The sequence below is a fragment of the Schistocerca nitens genome, chromosome 6 (assembly GCF_023898315.1).
Source record: "Schistocerca nitens isolate TAMUIC-IGC-003100 chromosome 6, iqSchNite1.1, whole genome shotgun sequence".
NCBI lineage: Eukaryota > Metazoa > Arthropoda > Insecta > Orthoptera > Acrididae > Schistocerca > Schistocerca nitens.
Window position 1 is genome coordinate 688,780,850 of NC_064619.1, and position 16,878 is coordinate 688,797,727.

The 16,878-nt window shown below is 37.4% G+C and overlaps 1 protein-coding gene across 1 annotated transcript; it reads right to left on the minus strand.

The window, feature by feature from the left end:
• Window positions 1-3,894: 3,894 nt before the first annotated feature.
• Window positions 3,895-16,849, minus strand: LOC126262590 (electron transfer flavoprotein subunit alpha, mitochondrial). The gene is made up of 6 exons (XM_049959328.1): window positions 16,684-16,849; window positions 13,493-13,645; window positions 6,621-6,885; window positions 5,199-5,414; window positions 4,907-5,058; window positions 3,895-4,274 (listed from the first exon to the last, which is right to left on the minus strand). The coding sequence occupies exons 1-6, from the start codon at window positions 16,717-16,719 to the stop codon at window positions 4,098-4,100; spliced, it is 999 nt and encodes a 332-aa protein (XP_049815285.1). The 5' UTR covers window positions 16,720-16,849; the 3' UTR covers window positions 3,895-4,097.
• Window positions 16,850-16,878: the final 29 nt, after the last annotated feature.

Genomic DNA, 16,878 nt, shown 5'->3' on the forward strand with positions numbered 1-16,878 from the left:
AGGAATGGACATAGGTTCAGGGCACTCTCGTGTCCTTGGGTGGGAAACTGCCCTAAAGCTGTGATCAACGGCATGAAGATGCAGAAGGCAATGGAAACCACTGCATTAAAGACACATGTGGCCTGTAATTGACAAAAAGTGTCATGATCTTTCCATTGGCAAAAGATTCCGCAATAGTCCCTCATTGAAATCTCCAGGAGGGGACTACCAAGGGGAAGGTGACCATGAGAAAAAGACTGAATAATCAACAAAAGGATAACGTTCTACAAGTGGGGGCGTGGAATGTTAGAAGCTTAAACGTGGCAGGGAAGCTAGAAAATCTGAAAGGGGAAATGCAAAGTCTCAGTCTAGACGTAGTAGGGGTCAGTGAAGTGAAATGGAAAGAAAACAAGGATTTTTGGTCAAATGAGAATAGGGTAACATCAACAGCAGCACAAAATGGTATAACGAGAATAGGATTAGTTATGAACAGGAAGGTTGGGCAAAGAGTGTGTTATTGTGAACAGTTCAGTGATAGAGCTGTTCTTATCAGAATCGACAGCAAACCAACAGCAACAACTATAATTCACTATACATGCCAACATTGCAAGCTGAAGATGGGGAGATAGAGGAAGTATACAAGATTATTGAAAGGCTAATACAGTATGTAAAGGGAGATGAAAATCTAATAGCCATGGGGAACTGTAATGCAGTTGTAGGGGAAGGGAAGAAGAAATGGTTACAGGCAAATATGGGCTTAGGACAAGAAATGAGAGAGGAGGAAGACTAATTGAGTTCTGTAATAAATTTCAGCTAGTAATGGTGTATACTCTGTTCAAGAACCACAAGAGGAGGAGGTATACTTGGAAAAGGTCGGGTGATACAGGAATATTTCAATTACATTGCATCATGGTCAGGCAGAGATTTCGAAATCAGATACTGGATTGTAACGTGTACAAAAGAGCAGATATACACAGATCACTAAGTATTAGTGATGAAGAGTAAGCTGAAGTTTAAGACATTAGTAAGGAAGAATCAATGCGCAAAGAATGGGATACAGAAGTTCTATAAAGCTATAGATACAGTGATAAGGAATAGCTTAGTAGGCAGTTCAGTTGAAGCAGAATGGACATCTCTAAAAAGGGTAATCACAGAAGTTGGAAAGAAAAACATAGGTACAAAGAAGGTAACTGCGACGAAACCATGGATAACGGAAGAAATACTTCAGTTGATCGATGTAACAAGGAAGTACAAAACTGCTCAAGGAAGTTCAGGAATACAGAAGTATAAGTCATTGAGGAATGAAATAAATAGGTAGTGCAGGGAAGCTAAAATGAAATGGCTGCAAGAAAAATGTGAGGAATTCGAAAGGACTGACTCGGCATATAGGAAAATCAAAACAACCTTATGTGAAATTAAACGCAAGTGTGGTAACATTAGGAGTGCAACGGACGTTTTACTGTTAAACACAGAGAAGAGAGCAGATAGGTGGAAGGAGTATATTGAAGGCCTCTATGAAGGGAAGACTTGTCTGATGTGATAGAAGAAGCAGGTGTCGATTTAGAAGAGACAGGGGATCCAGTATTAGAATCAGAATTTAAAAGACCTTTGGAGGAATTAAGATCAAATAAGACAGAAGGGATAGATAACATTCCATCAGAATTTCTAAAATCTTTGGAAGAAGTGGCAACAGAACAACTATTCACGTCGATATGTAGAATGTATGCATCTGGCGATACACCATCTGATTTTCGGGAAAGTAACATCCACGAAATTCCGAAGACTGCAAGAACTGACAAGTGCGAGAATTATCGCACAATCAGCTCAACAGCTCATATATCAAAGTTAATTTATAGACGAATAGAAAAGAAAATTGAGGATGTGTTAGAGACGATCAGTTTATCTTTACGAAAGGTAAAGGCACCAGAGAGGCAATTCTGATGTTGCGATTGATAATGGAAGCAAGACTAAAGAAAAATCAAGACACGTTCATAGGATCTGCCAACCTGGACAATGTGTTCGAAAATGTAAGATGGTTCAAGATGTTCGAAATTCTGAGAAAAATAGGGGTAAGCTGTAGGAAGGGACGGGTAATGTACAACATGTACAAGAGCCAAGAGGGAATAAGAATGGATGACCAAGAATGAAGTGCTCGCATTGAAAAGGGTGTAAGGCAGAGGAATGCAATCTTTCGCCCAATCTCAAGGAAGCACCGATGGAAATAAAAGAAAGGGTCAGGAGTGGAATTAAAATTCAAGGTGAAAGGATATCAATGATTCGATTCGCCGATGACATTGCTATCTTGAGTGAAAGTGAACAAGAATTACATGAATTGCGGAATGGAATAAACAGTCTAATGAGTACAGAACGTGGACTGTGAATAAATCAAAGAAAGACGAAAGTGATGAGAAGTAGCAGAAATAGAACAAGGAGAAACTTAACGTCAGTATTGATGGTCACAAAGTAGATGAAGTTAAGGAATTCTACTACACAGCCAGCAAAATAACCAACGATGGAAGGAGCAACGAAGACATCAAAAGCAGACTAACAGTGGCAAAAACGACGTTCCTGACCAGGACAAGTCTACTAGTATCAAATATATGCCTTAATTTGTAGAAGAAATGTCTGAAAAATGTACGTTTAGAGCACAGCGTTGTATGGTAGTGAAACATGGGCTGTGGGAAAACCGGAACAGAGCAGTATCTAAGCATTTGAGATGTGGTACTACAGATTAATGTTGAAAATTAGGTAGACTGATAATGTAAGGAATGAGGAGATTCTGCACAGAATTGGAGAGGAAAGGAGCGTCTGGATAACACTGACAAGAAGTGACAGGATGATAGGACATCTGTTAAGACATCAGGGAATGACTTGCATGGTACTTCTGGTACCGAGCACCGAGGGTTTCGAATCAGTGCCAGACGGCATGGAACTCGATGAGCACTAGAAGTCTCTGCAGCAGTTGCGCCGTAAGCTGTGGCTGCGCGTGCTCCTGGCCCTGAGCCTAACGTGAGGGCGCCACTGTGGAGTACGTTGTCCCAGCGGCCAATAGCAACATACCCTGTCGTGTATTTAGGCGGCTGCCTCTCACTCAGCGAGACTTCGCTTCCCACCTTTCCTAGGTCTTCTCCATCCCCGATGATCCCCACTTTGATTATTCTCTTTTCCCCACCGTCATGGAATGTGCCAATACCTCGGTCGCTCCACTTGCTCCAAGTCTCCAGTACTTGGGGCAGTTGCCCCCCTCCGACATAAACACTCCCATCACAGCACAAGACATTAAATTTATCCTCCGGTCCAAATGGATACAACAGCTTGGCTGAATGTCCAGAAGCACACCATTACTCACAGCAAGAAAATTTGGCAGATCGTATAAGAATTTTCCTATTTTGTCTTAAATGGGTAAGTATTTCCAAGTTCTGTAAGGCCCATATCAAGTATGCTTTGACAAAATATAAAGTTATGTAAAGTAACTATTTTTGGCAGTTACGTTTTGAACACGGTTATTAGATGCATAGTCAAAGAAATTCACTTGGAAACTTAACTGGAAATCATTACTGCCAACTACAGCCTTTTCAGAAATACGATTACAGATGACATGGGTTCCTGCATGCTAATGAACTGTGTGTGTGTGGGGGGGGGGGGGGGGGTCACCTCCATGATGAATCAGTTCATTCAGCAGACTAAATTTAAGTTCAGTAAGTAAAAGCATTGTAGAATTATTATTCAAAACTTTATCCCACATCCATCCCAAATTAGCACACACTGAACTTGAAAGCAAAGTGAAGCTGTACTACATACCATAAAATACATCACAAAATGCAGGAGCTTATTTGTAAATATTGCTAAATATATCGGCCTATGGCCATATTTTGGTAATTATAGACATATAACTTAAATAAAATGAAACACCGATAACAGGACCAGCAATGCATGGCAGACATTTATTAAATTTTGTGGTACATTCATTTCCTCATAACAAAAAAATACTTAGGACCACAATGTCTTATGAGGCATTGTTTATGAAATAACATAATGATGACGTATAAAAATATGAAATATTGTGATTTGGCTTCAGATTATAAACATAAACTTGCTTAAATATAAAAAATACAAACTCAAAGTTTAGAAGTAAGTTCAGGTACAACTTTAAAGAGGTCAGCAACTAATCCGTAATCAGCCACTTGGAATATTGGAGCTTCCGGATCCTTATTTATAGCGACGATTGTTTTTGAATCCTTCATACCTGCTAAATGCTGGATGGCACCCGATATACCCACTGCTATGTACAGCTCCTGGAATTAAAAACTGCATTTAGTTTAAACACAAACAAATTGATCAAGAATTAAACAAATGAAAAATATAACTGACTGATTACAAGACTACATGGGGAGACTTAACAGGACGGATTGCTTATTTGTACAACTTAATAATAATTTAGTTATAAAAAAAAGTCATATTGTGCTTTACACAAAGCAATGAGCAGTGGTAGAATGCTGTCATTCTTTGTAACTCCCTGTGTAAACTGCTAAGCATGGGTGGCTATTGGTGATACTCTGTGACAACTGAATTAACTTTAATTGCAGTCAAATTACCGCTTTTTTTATTTTTATTTTATTTTATCCACAGCTGTAACCTGATGGAAGACCCTATGAGTCAGGAATATATACTCAAACTTGAAGAAGAGCGACAGAAATCACAAATCCCTTGTTCTGTAAATTGAAACAGTCTTGTCAAGTTCTGACATAAATAATACATGCCATTATGAGATGCAGCTGTTCCAAATTGCAGAGAGGGATCAATGTTTTAATGGTTTGCCAGTATAAACAAACATTTAATTCTACCACATTTTAGTTAATGTTTTCTGTTAGGAAAAAGGGATCAAGACTGTGATTTACAAATTCAATAAATCAATTAATATACTCACTGGTGCTACAATTTTTCCTGTTTGACCAACTTGTAGATCATTTGGAACAAATCCTGCATCAACAGCAGCTCGAGATGCGCCTACTGCTGCATTGAGCTTGTCAGCAAGATCATACAGAAGCTTGAAGTTGTCTCCAGACTTCATACCTCGGCCTAAGAAATGTATTGTTTATGTCTTACACAGCCCATGTAGATAATATGGTAATGGGATCATCATACATAACTAAAAACTAGAGTGAAACCTAACAGAATAAGTTACAGCATTACATGCAGAAATATACATATGCACTTACCGCCACTTACAACCACCTTGGCACTAGTGAGTTCTGGCCTGTCACTCTTGCTTAATTCTTGTCCAACGAACTGTACTAGGTCAGTTTTGTAGTCTCCTGCAGCAGCTTGTTCAGTAGAAGCACTGCCACCCTCCAGAGGTGCTGGTTCAAAATTCGTTCCCCTAATTGTGACGACTTTAACAGGATCCTTTGACTTCAATGTGAGGATAGCATTTCCTTAAAACAAAAAATTACAGCAATAATTAGAGACATGTTTTAAAAAATGGTCAAGTATGTCAAGGTTCATTCAAATCATCACAATAACACTTGATTCATTCTCAAACAAATACACACAACATTTCCAAAGCACACTCCTGGCTTGAAAATTTTGTGGGGGTATTTCTTTTAATTCTGCTGGATTCAACTTCATTCAAATTGTGATAGAATCTGCTTTGAAATACTTTTAGTTTATAGCTAAAATCAAATAGTTCAAATGGCTCTGAGCATTATGGGACTTAACATCTGAGGTCATCGGTCCCCTAGAACTTAGAACTACTTAAACCTAACTAACCTAAGGACATCACACACATCCATGCCCGAGGCAGGATTCGAACCTGCGACCGTAGCGGTCACGCGGTTCCAGACTGAAGCGCGTAGAACCGCTCAGCCACACCGGTGGGCTTAGTTTATAGCCTGTCAGATAGTGATATAAAATAGCTTATATTGTTTTCTAAAGTATTACATTACATTTGCAAAGTAGAATCCTTACTGCAATACCCAACATCCGTGCGGGCATATGGAGAGAATGCAAGCCTGTTCCCGTGTGTGTGTGTGTGTGTGTGTGTGTGTGTGTGTGTGTGTGTGTGTGTGTGTCTCTCCCTCCCTCCCTCCTTGCGCCCCCACCCCTTCGATACACATGACAATTTGCAGTTATTTCCTGTGTGAGCTTGTTTAAAATCAGTAAACAGACATTTTCCAATGCTTGTTAACATAATGTAAATACAATCTCATGAGCTCACCACCTATTCACTCAACCTTTTGATATTATGTTTTCAGGATTGAGTCTCACAATGAGAAATATAACTGGGATGCTCAACTGCTGTCCAAGCCAGCTTTTTGACTTAATTGTTTCAGCTGTTAGAGTTCTGCCATACAATGACAAAACATTAATTTTGATTGAGCTGCTTGCTGGATACCAAAAAACCAAATTTTCTCCAGTCACATCAAGTAAGTCTGAGACGCAGCAGACAGTCATCTCAGGCAGAAGGTAGCACAATCAAACACCCTTGCTCACAAATCTAAGTTTGTCTACCAGTGTATTGTGCAGTTACTTCAGCAATATAACAAGTAAGCTTTTTCACTGCACCATAGCTTAAATTGAACAGAAGTAAAGTTACAAAACCACAACTTATCACACAGATACAAAATCATATGTGATCTTACCTGCATAAATTGTCCTTACGAAAGTGTCTGGTGCCTTCACATCAATGATATCTGTAATAGGCGACACATTAAGCTTTGCTGCAATGCGAGGAAGGACAGACTTGCCAAAAGCACTAGCACCAGCTACAATATGTGAAAAGTTGAACTGCTTCTGTGTTGCCAACACAAGTGGAGTCAGAGTTTCTGGGGTGAATCCCAGAAAAGCATCATTTTCTGCAAGGAGAATCTTCGACACCCCCGATGCTTTTGAAAGCTGTGCAGCAACCTGTAAAGAATTAATGTACTGTACACTGCTACACTCTTTGAAATCCTGAAGGTAGCATAGATAAAATACAGGGACCAAAGGGTTAACTATAACTTTTACAGAAACCAGTAAACAGATGTGTGTCTAAGGACATAAACGGGAAGCAGTGGTTGATAAGAGAATGAGAGACAGGACTGTAGCCTATCTCCAGTGTTATTCAATCTGTACACTGAGCAAATAGTAAAGAAAACCAAGAAGAAATTTTGACGAAGTTCAAGGAGAAGAAATGTCAGTTTAAGGCTTACCGATAACATTTTAATTCTGTCTAGATGGCAAAGTATTTGAAAGATCAGTTGAATGGAATGGATAATATCCTGAAAAAAAGAGGTGATAAAATGAGCATGATGATGGCCAACAGAGTTAAATAAAATGTCAACTGGCAATAGCAAAGAAAAGTGTTTTTGAAAAATAGAAACCTGTTAATACTGAATATAAATTTCAGTGCTAGAAAATTTTTTCTGAATATATTTGTTTGAAGTGTAGCGTTGTACAGAAAGGAAGATTATTGATACACAATTCAGATTCACACAAGAATAGAATATAAGATTTTTGGGATATATTGCTACAGAAGAATGCTTAAAATTAGAAGGGAGATTGAATAAGTAATGAAAAGGCAATGTATCAGCACGAGGATAAAAGAATATTATGGCACAATCTGGCTAAAAGAAGGGATCGAGTGATAGGACATACATGGAGACATCAGGAAAGAGTCATTTTGCTATGGAGGGAAGTGTGGGGATGGAAGGGAAGAATGTAAAAATTGTAGAGGGAAAGCAAGGCTTGAATACAGTGAGCACATTCAAATGGCTGTAAGCTGCAGTAATTATGCAGAGATGAAGAGAGTTTTACAGTATAGACTAGTGTGGAGAGCTGCAACCCAGACTGAAAAAACAACAACAACAACAACAACAACAACACATTTCTTTAACATTAATCTAAGAAAATGTCACATCAAACCTTATTTACTTTTTAAGCCTTGTGTTAGCCTTCATATCAATTTCGTATTGCACTTTAAGGTTAGTGTCAAAAAGAGCACTGAAAGTTAAGTGACAAGAACTAAAATAGTTTCATACTATCAAAACAAATTTGTAATTCACCCTCTTTTTTTTTTTCAATATTTGTCAACAGTTAAATCAGTATCACATCTTTCTTGAGGTATCATGATTAGTACATGTCTTGTGACAGCTACCCATGAAATAATACACATTCACAACTTTTCATTTCACTCTAGAAAAGACAATGGCTCAGTGGTAAAATGTCTGAATACGGATCCAAAGGTCACAGGTTCAACTTCCAGTCGTCGTACTTTTATCTGTCATTTATTAACTCTTTCCCCCACTGGGGACCATTTTTATGAGAAACATGCCTAGTTGTGCTGGGTTTCGAAATCCACATTAAACTGTAGATCTACTTATAAAGGGCTGGATACAATGGTTCAAACATCATAGAAAGGCAGTGGTATATTGTCTCCCAGTAGCACAATGCCTAGAAAAGCACCATGGTGTTCAAACTGACATTCAGGTTGATGGCCACTTTACTTATTTATAGAAAAGAATAATATGTGGAGTGCCTGACTGACTACAATGGAATCCAGAATGAATTTTCACTTTGCCACGGAGTGTACACAGATTTCAATCTTCCTGATAGATTAAAACAGTGTACTGGACTGAGACTGGGACCCCAACCTGAAGTCTTTGCCTTTTGTGGGCTAATGCTCTACCATCTGGGCTGTAATGAAAGTTTTTTTTTTTTTTTTTTTTTGCAAATTTCAAGAACTTTTCCACCAAAATCACAAGCTGCATCATCTTAGTTTTCAACCCTCTGAGTACCAGTGGTTTCTGTCTGAAACCACCCTTTTCAGGTACCAATGCTTTTTATATGAAACCACTGATGTGGTGGCAAGACACAGCAACTGAGGTACTCTATGAATGTAGTGCATTGTAGCAGTCAGTCACAGCATTCAAAGCAACAATCAGCAAGGAGCTTGTGTTGTGTGTTGGTAAGAGATTTTGATGTGTGTGATGTTTAGTGACCATACTGACGAGATCGTTGACAGTGAAAGCATACCTAACATTATTGTAGTGTAAATTTGAGTTGGTGCTGTTGCTGTTATGAGTGGTTTTGAAATTAAACCACTGGAGCAGTTTGTGCTTTTGATATAAATTTGTTACTTTTTGGCCCATTTCTGTTATTCATGGCTATAATTTGTTTTAGGCATAAGAGTTCATAGAAGTTTCAGGATGACAGGTTGTGTCTACGAAAAATGCAAAACTGCTTTCAGATATATCTCATGAACTGATGGTTGGTAGAAAATTTTATCCCCAAGTGGTTACAAAGTGAAACAACTTTAAACAATTGATTATTTACTTTTTGCCCATTTATTCTTGTATTCATTGCTTGCTGTGAAAATGAAGGTCAATTTTGTGAAAAATTTAAAATTTTTTTTTATGTTGTTGGGGATTAACGGATTAATTCACATAATGCCTATTACAAGACTTTTCAACACAAATCAGAACCCAGCTTTTTTTTCCTTTCTTGCTAGCAGCACTCCCAAACACCACACACCATGCACACACCTGAGAGAGAGAGAGAGAGAGAGAGAGAGAGAGAGAGAGAGAGAGAGAGAGAGAGAGACTGGAGGACTGTCTCTATTTTGTGCTTTCGGCATTCTTGCCAGGCTCCCAGGCTCTTTCAGTGCCTCTTCTGTCTGGTAAGTTAGTCGGAAGTAAACAGTATTAGTTGGTAACAGAAGTGTGACTGTTGTGAACTGGCAACAGTTTTATGATTGTTCTTACTCTGAGCATGTTACAGGGAGATTTCTGCTATGTCAAATATAAATCTTATTTGTTCCTTAATGTAAGCAATACAGATAACATAAAATCGTCATTAACTCCTCCCTTTACAGTTTCTTCACAAAACATCTTTGCACTGATTAGTGTCACAGAAAGTTTTATCACTCATCCCTTTTCTGCACAATACACACACTCAATTTAGAAATAATTATGGAAAACAAATGTTCTATATTCCCCCCCCCCCCCCCCCACACCAGATGAAAAGTAGCAGCAGCAGCAAAAAGATTTGATTTAATAGACATGTCAAGTCTGAATGAAGCTTATACTGAATCACTGAAGTTGAGAATTAAAGTTGACAAGTTCCTGTTAGAATATTGACAATATTAGAGTACTGACAATGTGTGTGTTCTTTTCATCAAAGCCTCTAATTTGGAATATTTGTGATGACATACAAATGATTTTCTGTGATCCTTTTAATAAGCAATATAAAAAAGATGTTAAGAAATGTTTAAAATTGAATTCTTTGCCCATGGCAAGCAAATACAAATGACTGACATATCTCGGGTACAAAGCTTTGGGCAACATGTCATAATCCCATTCTATCTCTTACACATACAGCTTGCCAAGGATGGATGAATGTGAAGTTGATGATGCAGAATATACAGCAGACTGATCTACAGTCTTTGAGAGACTTATGAAAGTTGTGAATTAATTCAAATTTCTTCACCATTAAAAATTAACTAAAGAATGCAAGACAAGTGCCCAAAATGCACTCAATCCATGGCTTTTATCTTAGCATTAAAATTCCAGCAAACAGCATCCGAAGAGCTACCTGTTCCAGTGGAAAATGTGTGAACAACATGGCAGTGCTAAATGATTAACACTAACTTGATGGAGAAAAGAAAAGTCTAAAGATTTTTGTAACACTACAGAGTACATGATAAAGAAGTCTAGGGTATAACAAAAATAATGTGGTATTTGTTCAAAACGGAAACTAGAAAGTGGGAAACAGAATAAAATGATGTGGAAACACTTGTTCAGACTTTTCACTATTATGACGACATACACTGAATTTCTGCAAGTAAAAAAATTGTTTACATGTGTCTTCAGGGACTGGCAAAACAGTATGTAAGACAAAAAGGCTCATTTCGCATAATCTGAAAGGTGGGTACTTATATTTAAAAGAAAAAAAAAAAAAGAACATTCCAATAAAACGGTGAATTCCACCCAAAAGAATGGACTACTGTAAACAACCATGCCATACCTAAAGTATGTGTATGCACTTACCAGCAAAGTGTAAAACTTATGATTCACACTGTACACATCAACAAACCATATACTGAACTTTTACAAAAACTGTTTGCAGTATGAAAATAATCTAACTTTAGTACCTCGTCTTAAGATGAAAAAATTAAATATGAGAAACTTTACACAATGTCATTAAATACTGAAACCTCCAAATTGTGAATCAAAATCAAGCATGGAAACACTCCCTGATACTTCATGCATTGTTATAGTGAATTTTACAGAAAACCAAACAGGTCTACATCAGCTGTAACACTCAAATAAAAATTTGTACCGGCACAAATTTTCATTTGCTCTTAAATATTTTACAGCTGACACAGAACCATAATACGAGTTTTTGAGTTCATTCTCAATTTAATGTGGCTGTTTATTGTTAAAGCAGTGTCTCACACACTGCAATGCAGTACTTTATCCTTCTGTCAAGTACTATAAAACAAAGGGCTACGTTAAGTCAACATCATTGTCTTGCATAGATGCCCATGAAACTGCGCTCACCTGAATACTGTAACAAGTAACACACATCAAACATGTTATTTACTTATGTGATGGCAGTTAGGCACAATATAAAATCTTCAACAACCCTGCAAATTTGTGCCATCACAAACAACATCTTGGGACAGCACCATAATGGAATTTTGCCTCTAGTCATAGCAAAAATGCACACAAGAGATGGTGGGACTCAAACATTTAGTTACAAGAACAAATTTACAGAATCCACATGACAATTTCATTTCACGTCCAAAGATCTGTTTATATTCGTCACAGGAAATACAAAATTTTACATTGTAACAGAGGATATAAAATTCACAAATGTGTTACAAAAACAATATGAAATTGGTTCTACCATTACTGGGATCAGATGTAATCATTTCTTCAAACCACTGAATGACAGCAGATTGTAGATAATGTGTGTTTCATCATCATCATCATCATCATCATCATCATCATCGTCATCATCATCATCTAACTTCATACACATCCATCAAGCAAGGCCTCATATGTCACTATCAAGGAAGAAATGTTTGTCGCAGCCACCTATGATAATCAATGGTGGCGTGCAAAAATTTTGGAGATCAGTGAAGAAAAGCAAAAGTAAAATTAATGAGCACAGTTTATTCATGGCCACTTCATGCCAAAGTTTGGTGGCTCCCTTATGATCATATTTTAATAGCTTTGCACTCTCTTAGTGCAAGCGCAAGTCACCGTCACACACATACTTTAGCATCAGACAGTATTTTCCACTGATATCTTGTTAAGAGGATGAACACTTTTTAAAATGTTATAGATCTATTTAATATGAATTGAAGATCATTTGTTGACATTAGCTAAGAGTAAAAATAGAACAAATATAGTTTCATTTATGTTCTTTCTGTTTAAAAATACAATTGCGATTTTTTTAATGTTGATAAGTATGATTGCTAGTATTACGCGAAACAAAATTAAGATGGTGAATCCTGTGATTTTGGTGAGAAAAAAATCCTGAAATTTACAAAAAATCTTTAGAAATGACTTTCATTACAGATCTGTATGTACAATTCCAGCATTTAAAAAAATTTATAATATAACTGATTCTTTTATCTTCCACTGACACAAAGTTGACTCAAATTTATTTGTATGTAAAAAAGTTACAAGGTTACAAACTGTTAACACAGCTTTCCAGCAACACTAATCTGTGAAAATGTGCAGAATTTCAAAATTATGCATCAATGACAGCTTTTATCCAGAATTTGGGAAAAGATATTTTAAACTTTTTTCATATGTTCCAGTATTTTCATATAACAATTTTTCACAAACATTTGTGACATGAGGGTCATACGTATTCTTTAATTTGGGGAACTTTAGAACACATGAGCCAAAAATGACATTTACAGGATCATGGTACCAAGACGTTCACGTTGCTCAGTTTTAACACTAAACATTTTTCAAGTTCCTGTAAATTAACGTGATAAAAAGGAAGTAGCTAAATTACCTAAATTTATTCTTGTGTAACTTATGATAGTGGCAGTGATTACTTACATACTTTTATTCAAAATTAAATTTATCAAAGTTACAACTTTAACTGCTTCTAAATGAAATGAAACGAGTGTATGGCATTGTTGGCTGGGAGGCCCCATCCGGGGAGTTCGAACGCCAACTGCCAGTCTTATTTCAGTCGATGCCACATTGAGCAACTTGCGCGCCAGTGATGAGGGTGAAAGGATGATGAGGACAACACAACACGCAGTCCCCGAGCGGAGAAAATCTCCAACCCGGCCAAGAATCTAACCCGGGCATGCTTGCGTGGCAGGCGAGCATGTTACCAGCCAACTAAACAGGCAGATACAGCTTCTAAATAGAAGTACATGTCACAGTCTGTTGACAAATTATTGACTCCGCAAAACTTACACTACATGGGCAACACAAACAAAGTATACACCTTTGTAACCAAGTTATGTTATTCATTTGCATAAAAATCTATTTCGTATACTAACCGGGGCACATTTTGTTCCAGCTACAAGAACTGAAATATCTCCACCAATCTTTTTCGCTGCACTTATGGCATTCTGTGTTATTGGTATCAACTTTTCATTGTTGTGCTCAGCTAGCACCAAAGTGCTCTGTAGCCTCTTCAGATGATTTGAAAGCTGCAAGCAAGGAAAGGAATAACAAATTGCAGTATAACACACTTACTATAGAAATATACATGTGCTTGCTGTCCACACTTCTGAAGCAGACAACTTACAGTATTAAACATTATTATAAAGACACAAAAAGAAGCATTAAATTTCAGCGTTAGTCTACCCACATTGCTTTCCTTTAAAAAGGCAATTCATTTGGTATAATATATAATTTAATTAAAGTAACATTATCAAGTAAATTTTAACATGAAATACTATATAATATAGGGCATACCCTTTAATGAAAGTTTTAAATATTACATTATGTTACAAATTGTTAACTTTCAATTCAGGGCGCAATATATTGTGTCATTTTACAGTTTTCCTGTACAAATTTGGGTAAAAGAGCACTTATCAGTGTTCATGGATTTTCCACTGTGTGCTGGTAACAGTTCGCATTAGGAATGGTTGGGAAATGAACGTGGCAAATTACGAGCTGGATATGGGCAACCAATCTCATTGCTCACTCATCATTTCCTAAGATTTCTAAATAACTTTTTTAAAGGTAAGCTAATAAGTTGAACCCTAACCACCACATTAGAAATTTTGATATATTCACAAAAAACAGTGAAATATTTGTGACGACCAGGATTATACAACTTAGTGATTCTCAGTGGCTACATTATACTATCACCCAAATGGCTACGGCCGAGGTTAATAAACTGCTAGCAGCAGCAGCATGCAATGGGAAAGCTGCAGACACTTTAATTGCACTTTAACCCAAAACAGAACATATAACCAAATACAGGGTTGTGATCATAAAGAAATAAATTGTTCATTCGTATTTTAATCTTTCTCTTTTAGTAATGTTCAACTAGTAAATGAAAATCTTGTGCAATCCGTAATTTGAAGACCGAGGACACAAATGTTGCAAACAGGGTGATTGCACGTTATGACCTCTGGGTGTCTGGGTGGGGGGGGAGGCGCACGTGCAACAGTCATAGCTTTTTAGTTACATACTATTGGTATGCACACTCAGTTCTTACTGACTGATGTGTTCCCTGGGTAACAAATACACAAAATATGAACACTATTTTCAACTAACAGAAGAAGACAATAGTAACAGTAATCAGGCCCATTGTGAAGATTTGTTTAAAAAGCAAACATCGCATCCTCGACAATAAGGGCTGCAGTAGAGATTCACAAAACTAAGGCTCATTATCCTAAACATTCATCTGTTGCAAAGCATTAGAACATTTTAAGAGCTCATGTATAAAAAGGTCTCTGTAACAGAACAAATTAAACCATCATGGATTCCAAAGGCAATAGTCATGCAAAACTGAACTCACACTTTTCTCAGAAGACATCATGCAAGCCACAAATCAGAGAAAGTAGACTTTCACAAGGCATTTGATTAACACACCAATGCTTATTAGTGACAGTAAGATCATATCAGGTGTCAAATGAAATGTGTAACAATTTATCATTTCAAGTTAAGATGGATACAGCATACAATCTTCGACAGTTAGCCATCAACACTCATAGAACTAATTTCAATGTGCCCCAGAAAAGTGTGTTAGACCCTTTTACTTCTACTTCTCCAGCAATACATTGCAAACCACTAAAATACAAGGCAGTGGGTACTTTCGAATGTGCCCGTTATTAGGGCTTCTTCACATTTCATTTACATACATAGCACAGTAAGAACAACTGTTTAAATGCCTCTGGGCATCCTGTAATTAATCTGATTTTGTGCACAGAATCCCTATGGAAATGACAAGAAGGGGATTACAGCGTCCATCATGTTTCTGTTTAAGTTGCGTATTATTGATCTTTCCGACTTTATATAGTAAAATCTGTCCCTATCCTCACTGCAAATGGTTCCCCCTTCATCCTACACTATCGTCTTAGTGACCTACCCGTCCTTTAAACCATCCCCAAACTATCCCTCTCTCCTCCCCAAGCAAGGAACTGTTACATTCAGGGAATTGGATGTGTATCACTTTCAGACTTCTGAGATATTAACCACTTGTGATGTTGGGCACCCAAAACAACAGTCAAGTGGAAGTGCTGCACTGTATGTAACATATGATATTAATAAAAATAATGTATTAAACAGAAAATTTGGAAATTTATCTTACCTCTTTGGAATGTCAATACAGTTTAATGAATATGGAGTTTGATAACTGTTGCTATGTTCTGTTAATACAAGTACATGCAGTTGTCTGAGTCAATACCAGACACTTAGTTAAAAAGCCATATTCATAATGGAGACCTACATCTCTTCATTCGTATATTTGCACATTGTACAGTAGACCTACACAGTCTGGTATCTATTACTTTTCTGTCTGCTGCTATAATAGATGACTGGAAATATGAAGAATTCTGAAGACTAGTATTTAATATGCCATTCATGACCAAAAATGACAAGTGTGGAGTAGGTAAGCAGCCATGGCCCACCACTGTCCTAGAATTATGGGAAGTGATTTGGTGACACTTATTCCAGGTGGCTATGAGGAGGATTTTAATCCCATATTTCCCGAAAACGAGTCCAGTGTCTTAACAACACCCACCACTACAGTGAGTGATAAATTTGTTTAAGTAAATAATTTAAAATGTGCCGTACTACAGTTGTTTGGGAACATACAAGTAACAGCATTTCGCATTCCTTACGGAAATATAGATCGAGCAAATTTTTCTACTAGTGAAATCCCAATTTCAGGATTAATGTCTGTGGCGATGTAAATAAATTTAGGATTATATAATGGCACATCAGCGTAGCGTATGGAATCATTTCCAACAGAAGTACCTCGTGATATTTGGCTGCGCTTTTACTTGACAAAGTGGGAGTGACCGTTTGATAAACGGTACACTCCGATAGCCACAAAGATGCGGGAGGCGCAAAATTGTTGAGAGCAGGAACGAAGAGGGGTGTTGAAGAATGTAGAAGGGCTGTAGTAACTATATCACCTGGTAAACACAGCTGTTAAACGGCAGACAAGCCTTTTCAATATATGGTCGGGCATCGTATTAAATGTATGAAAGTATACTAAAACGGAAGCTACCTGCAATGCTAGTCCCCTGCTGTTAAATGCGAACATTTTACTCCGAACTTACACTCCACATCACACACACACAGACTTCGACCCCAGATTTTCGCCTGGTCCATAGACGGAGTCAAAGGGCAATTGCTCCACTAGTAGCAAAACACGAGGCAACTTAACGAAATCAAATCGTCAAGTATTTATTACGATCTTTCC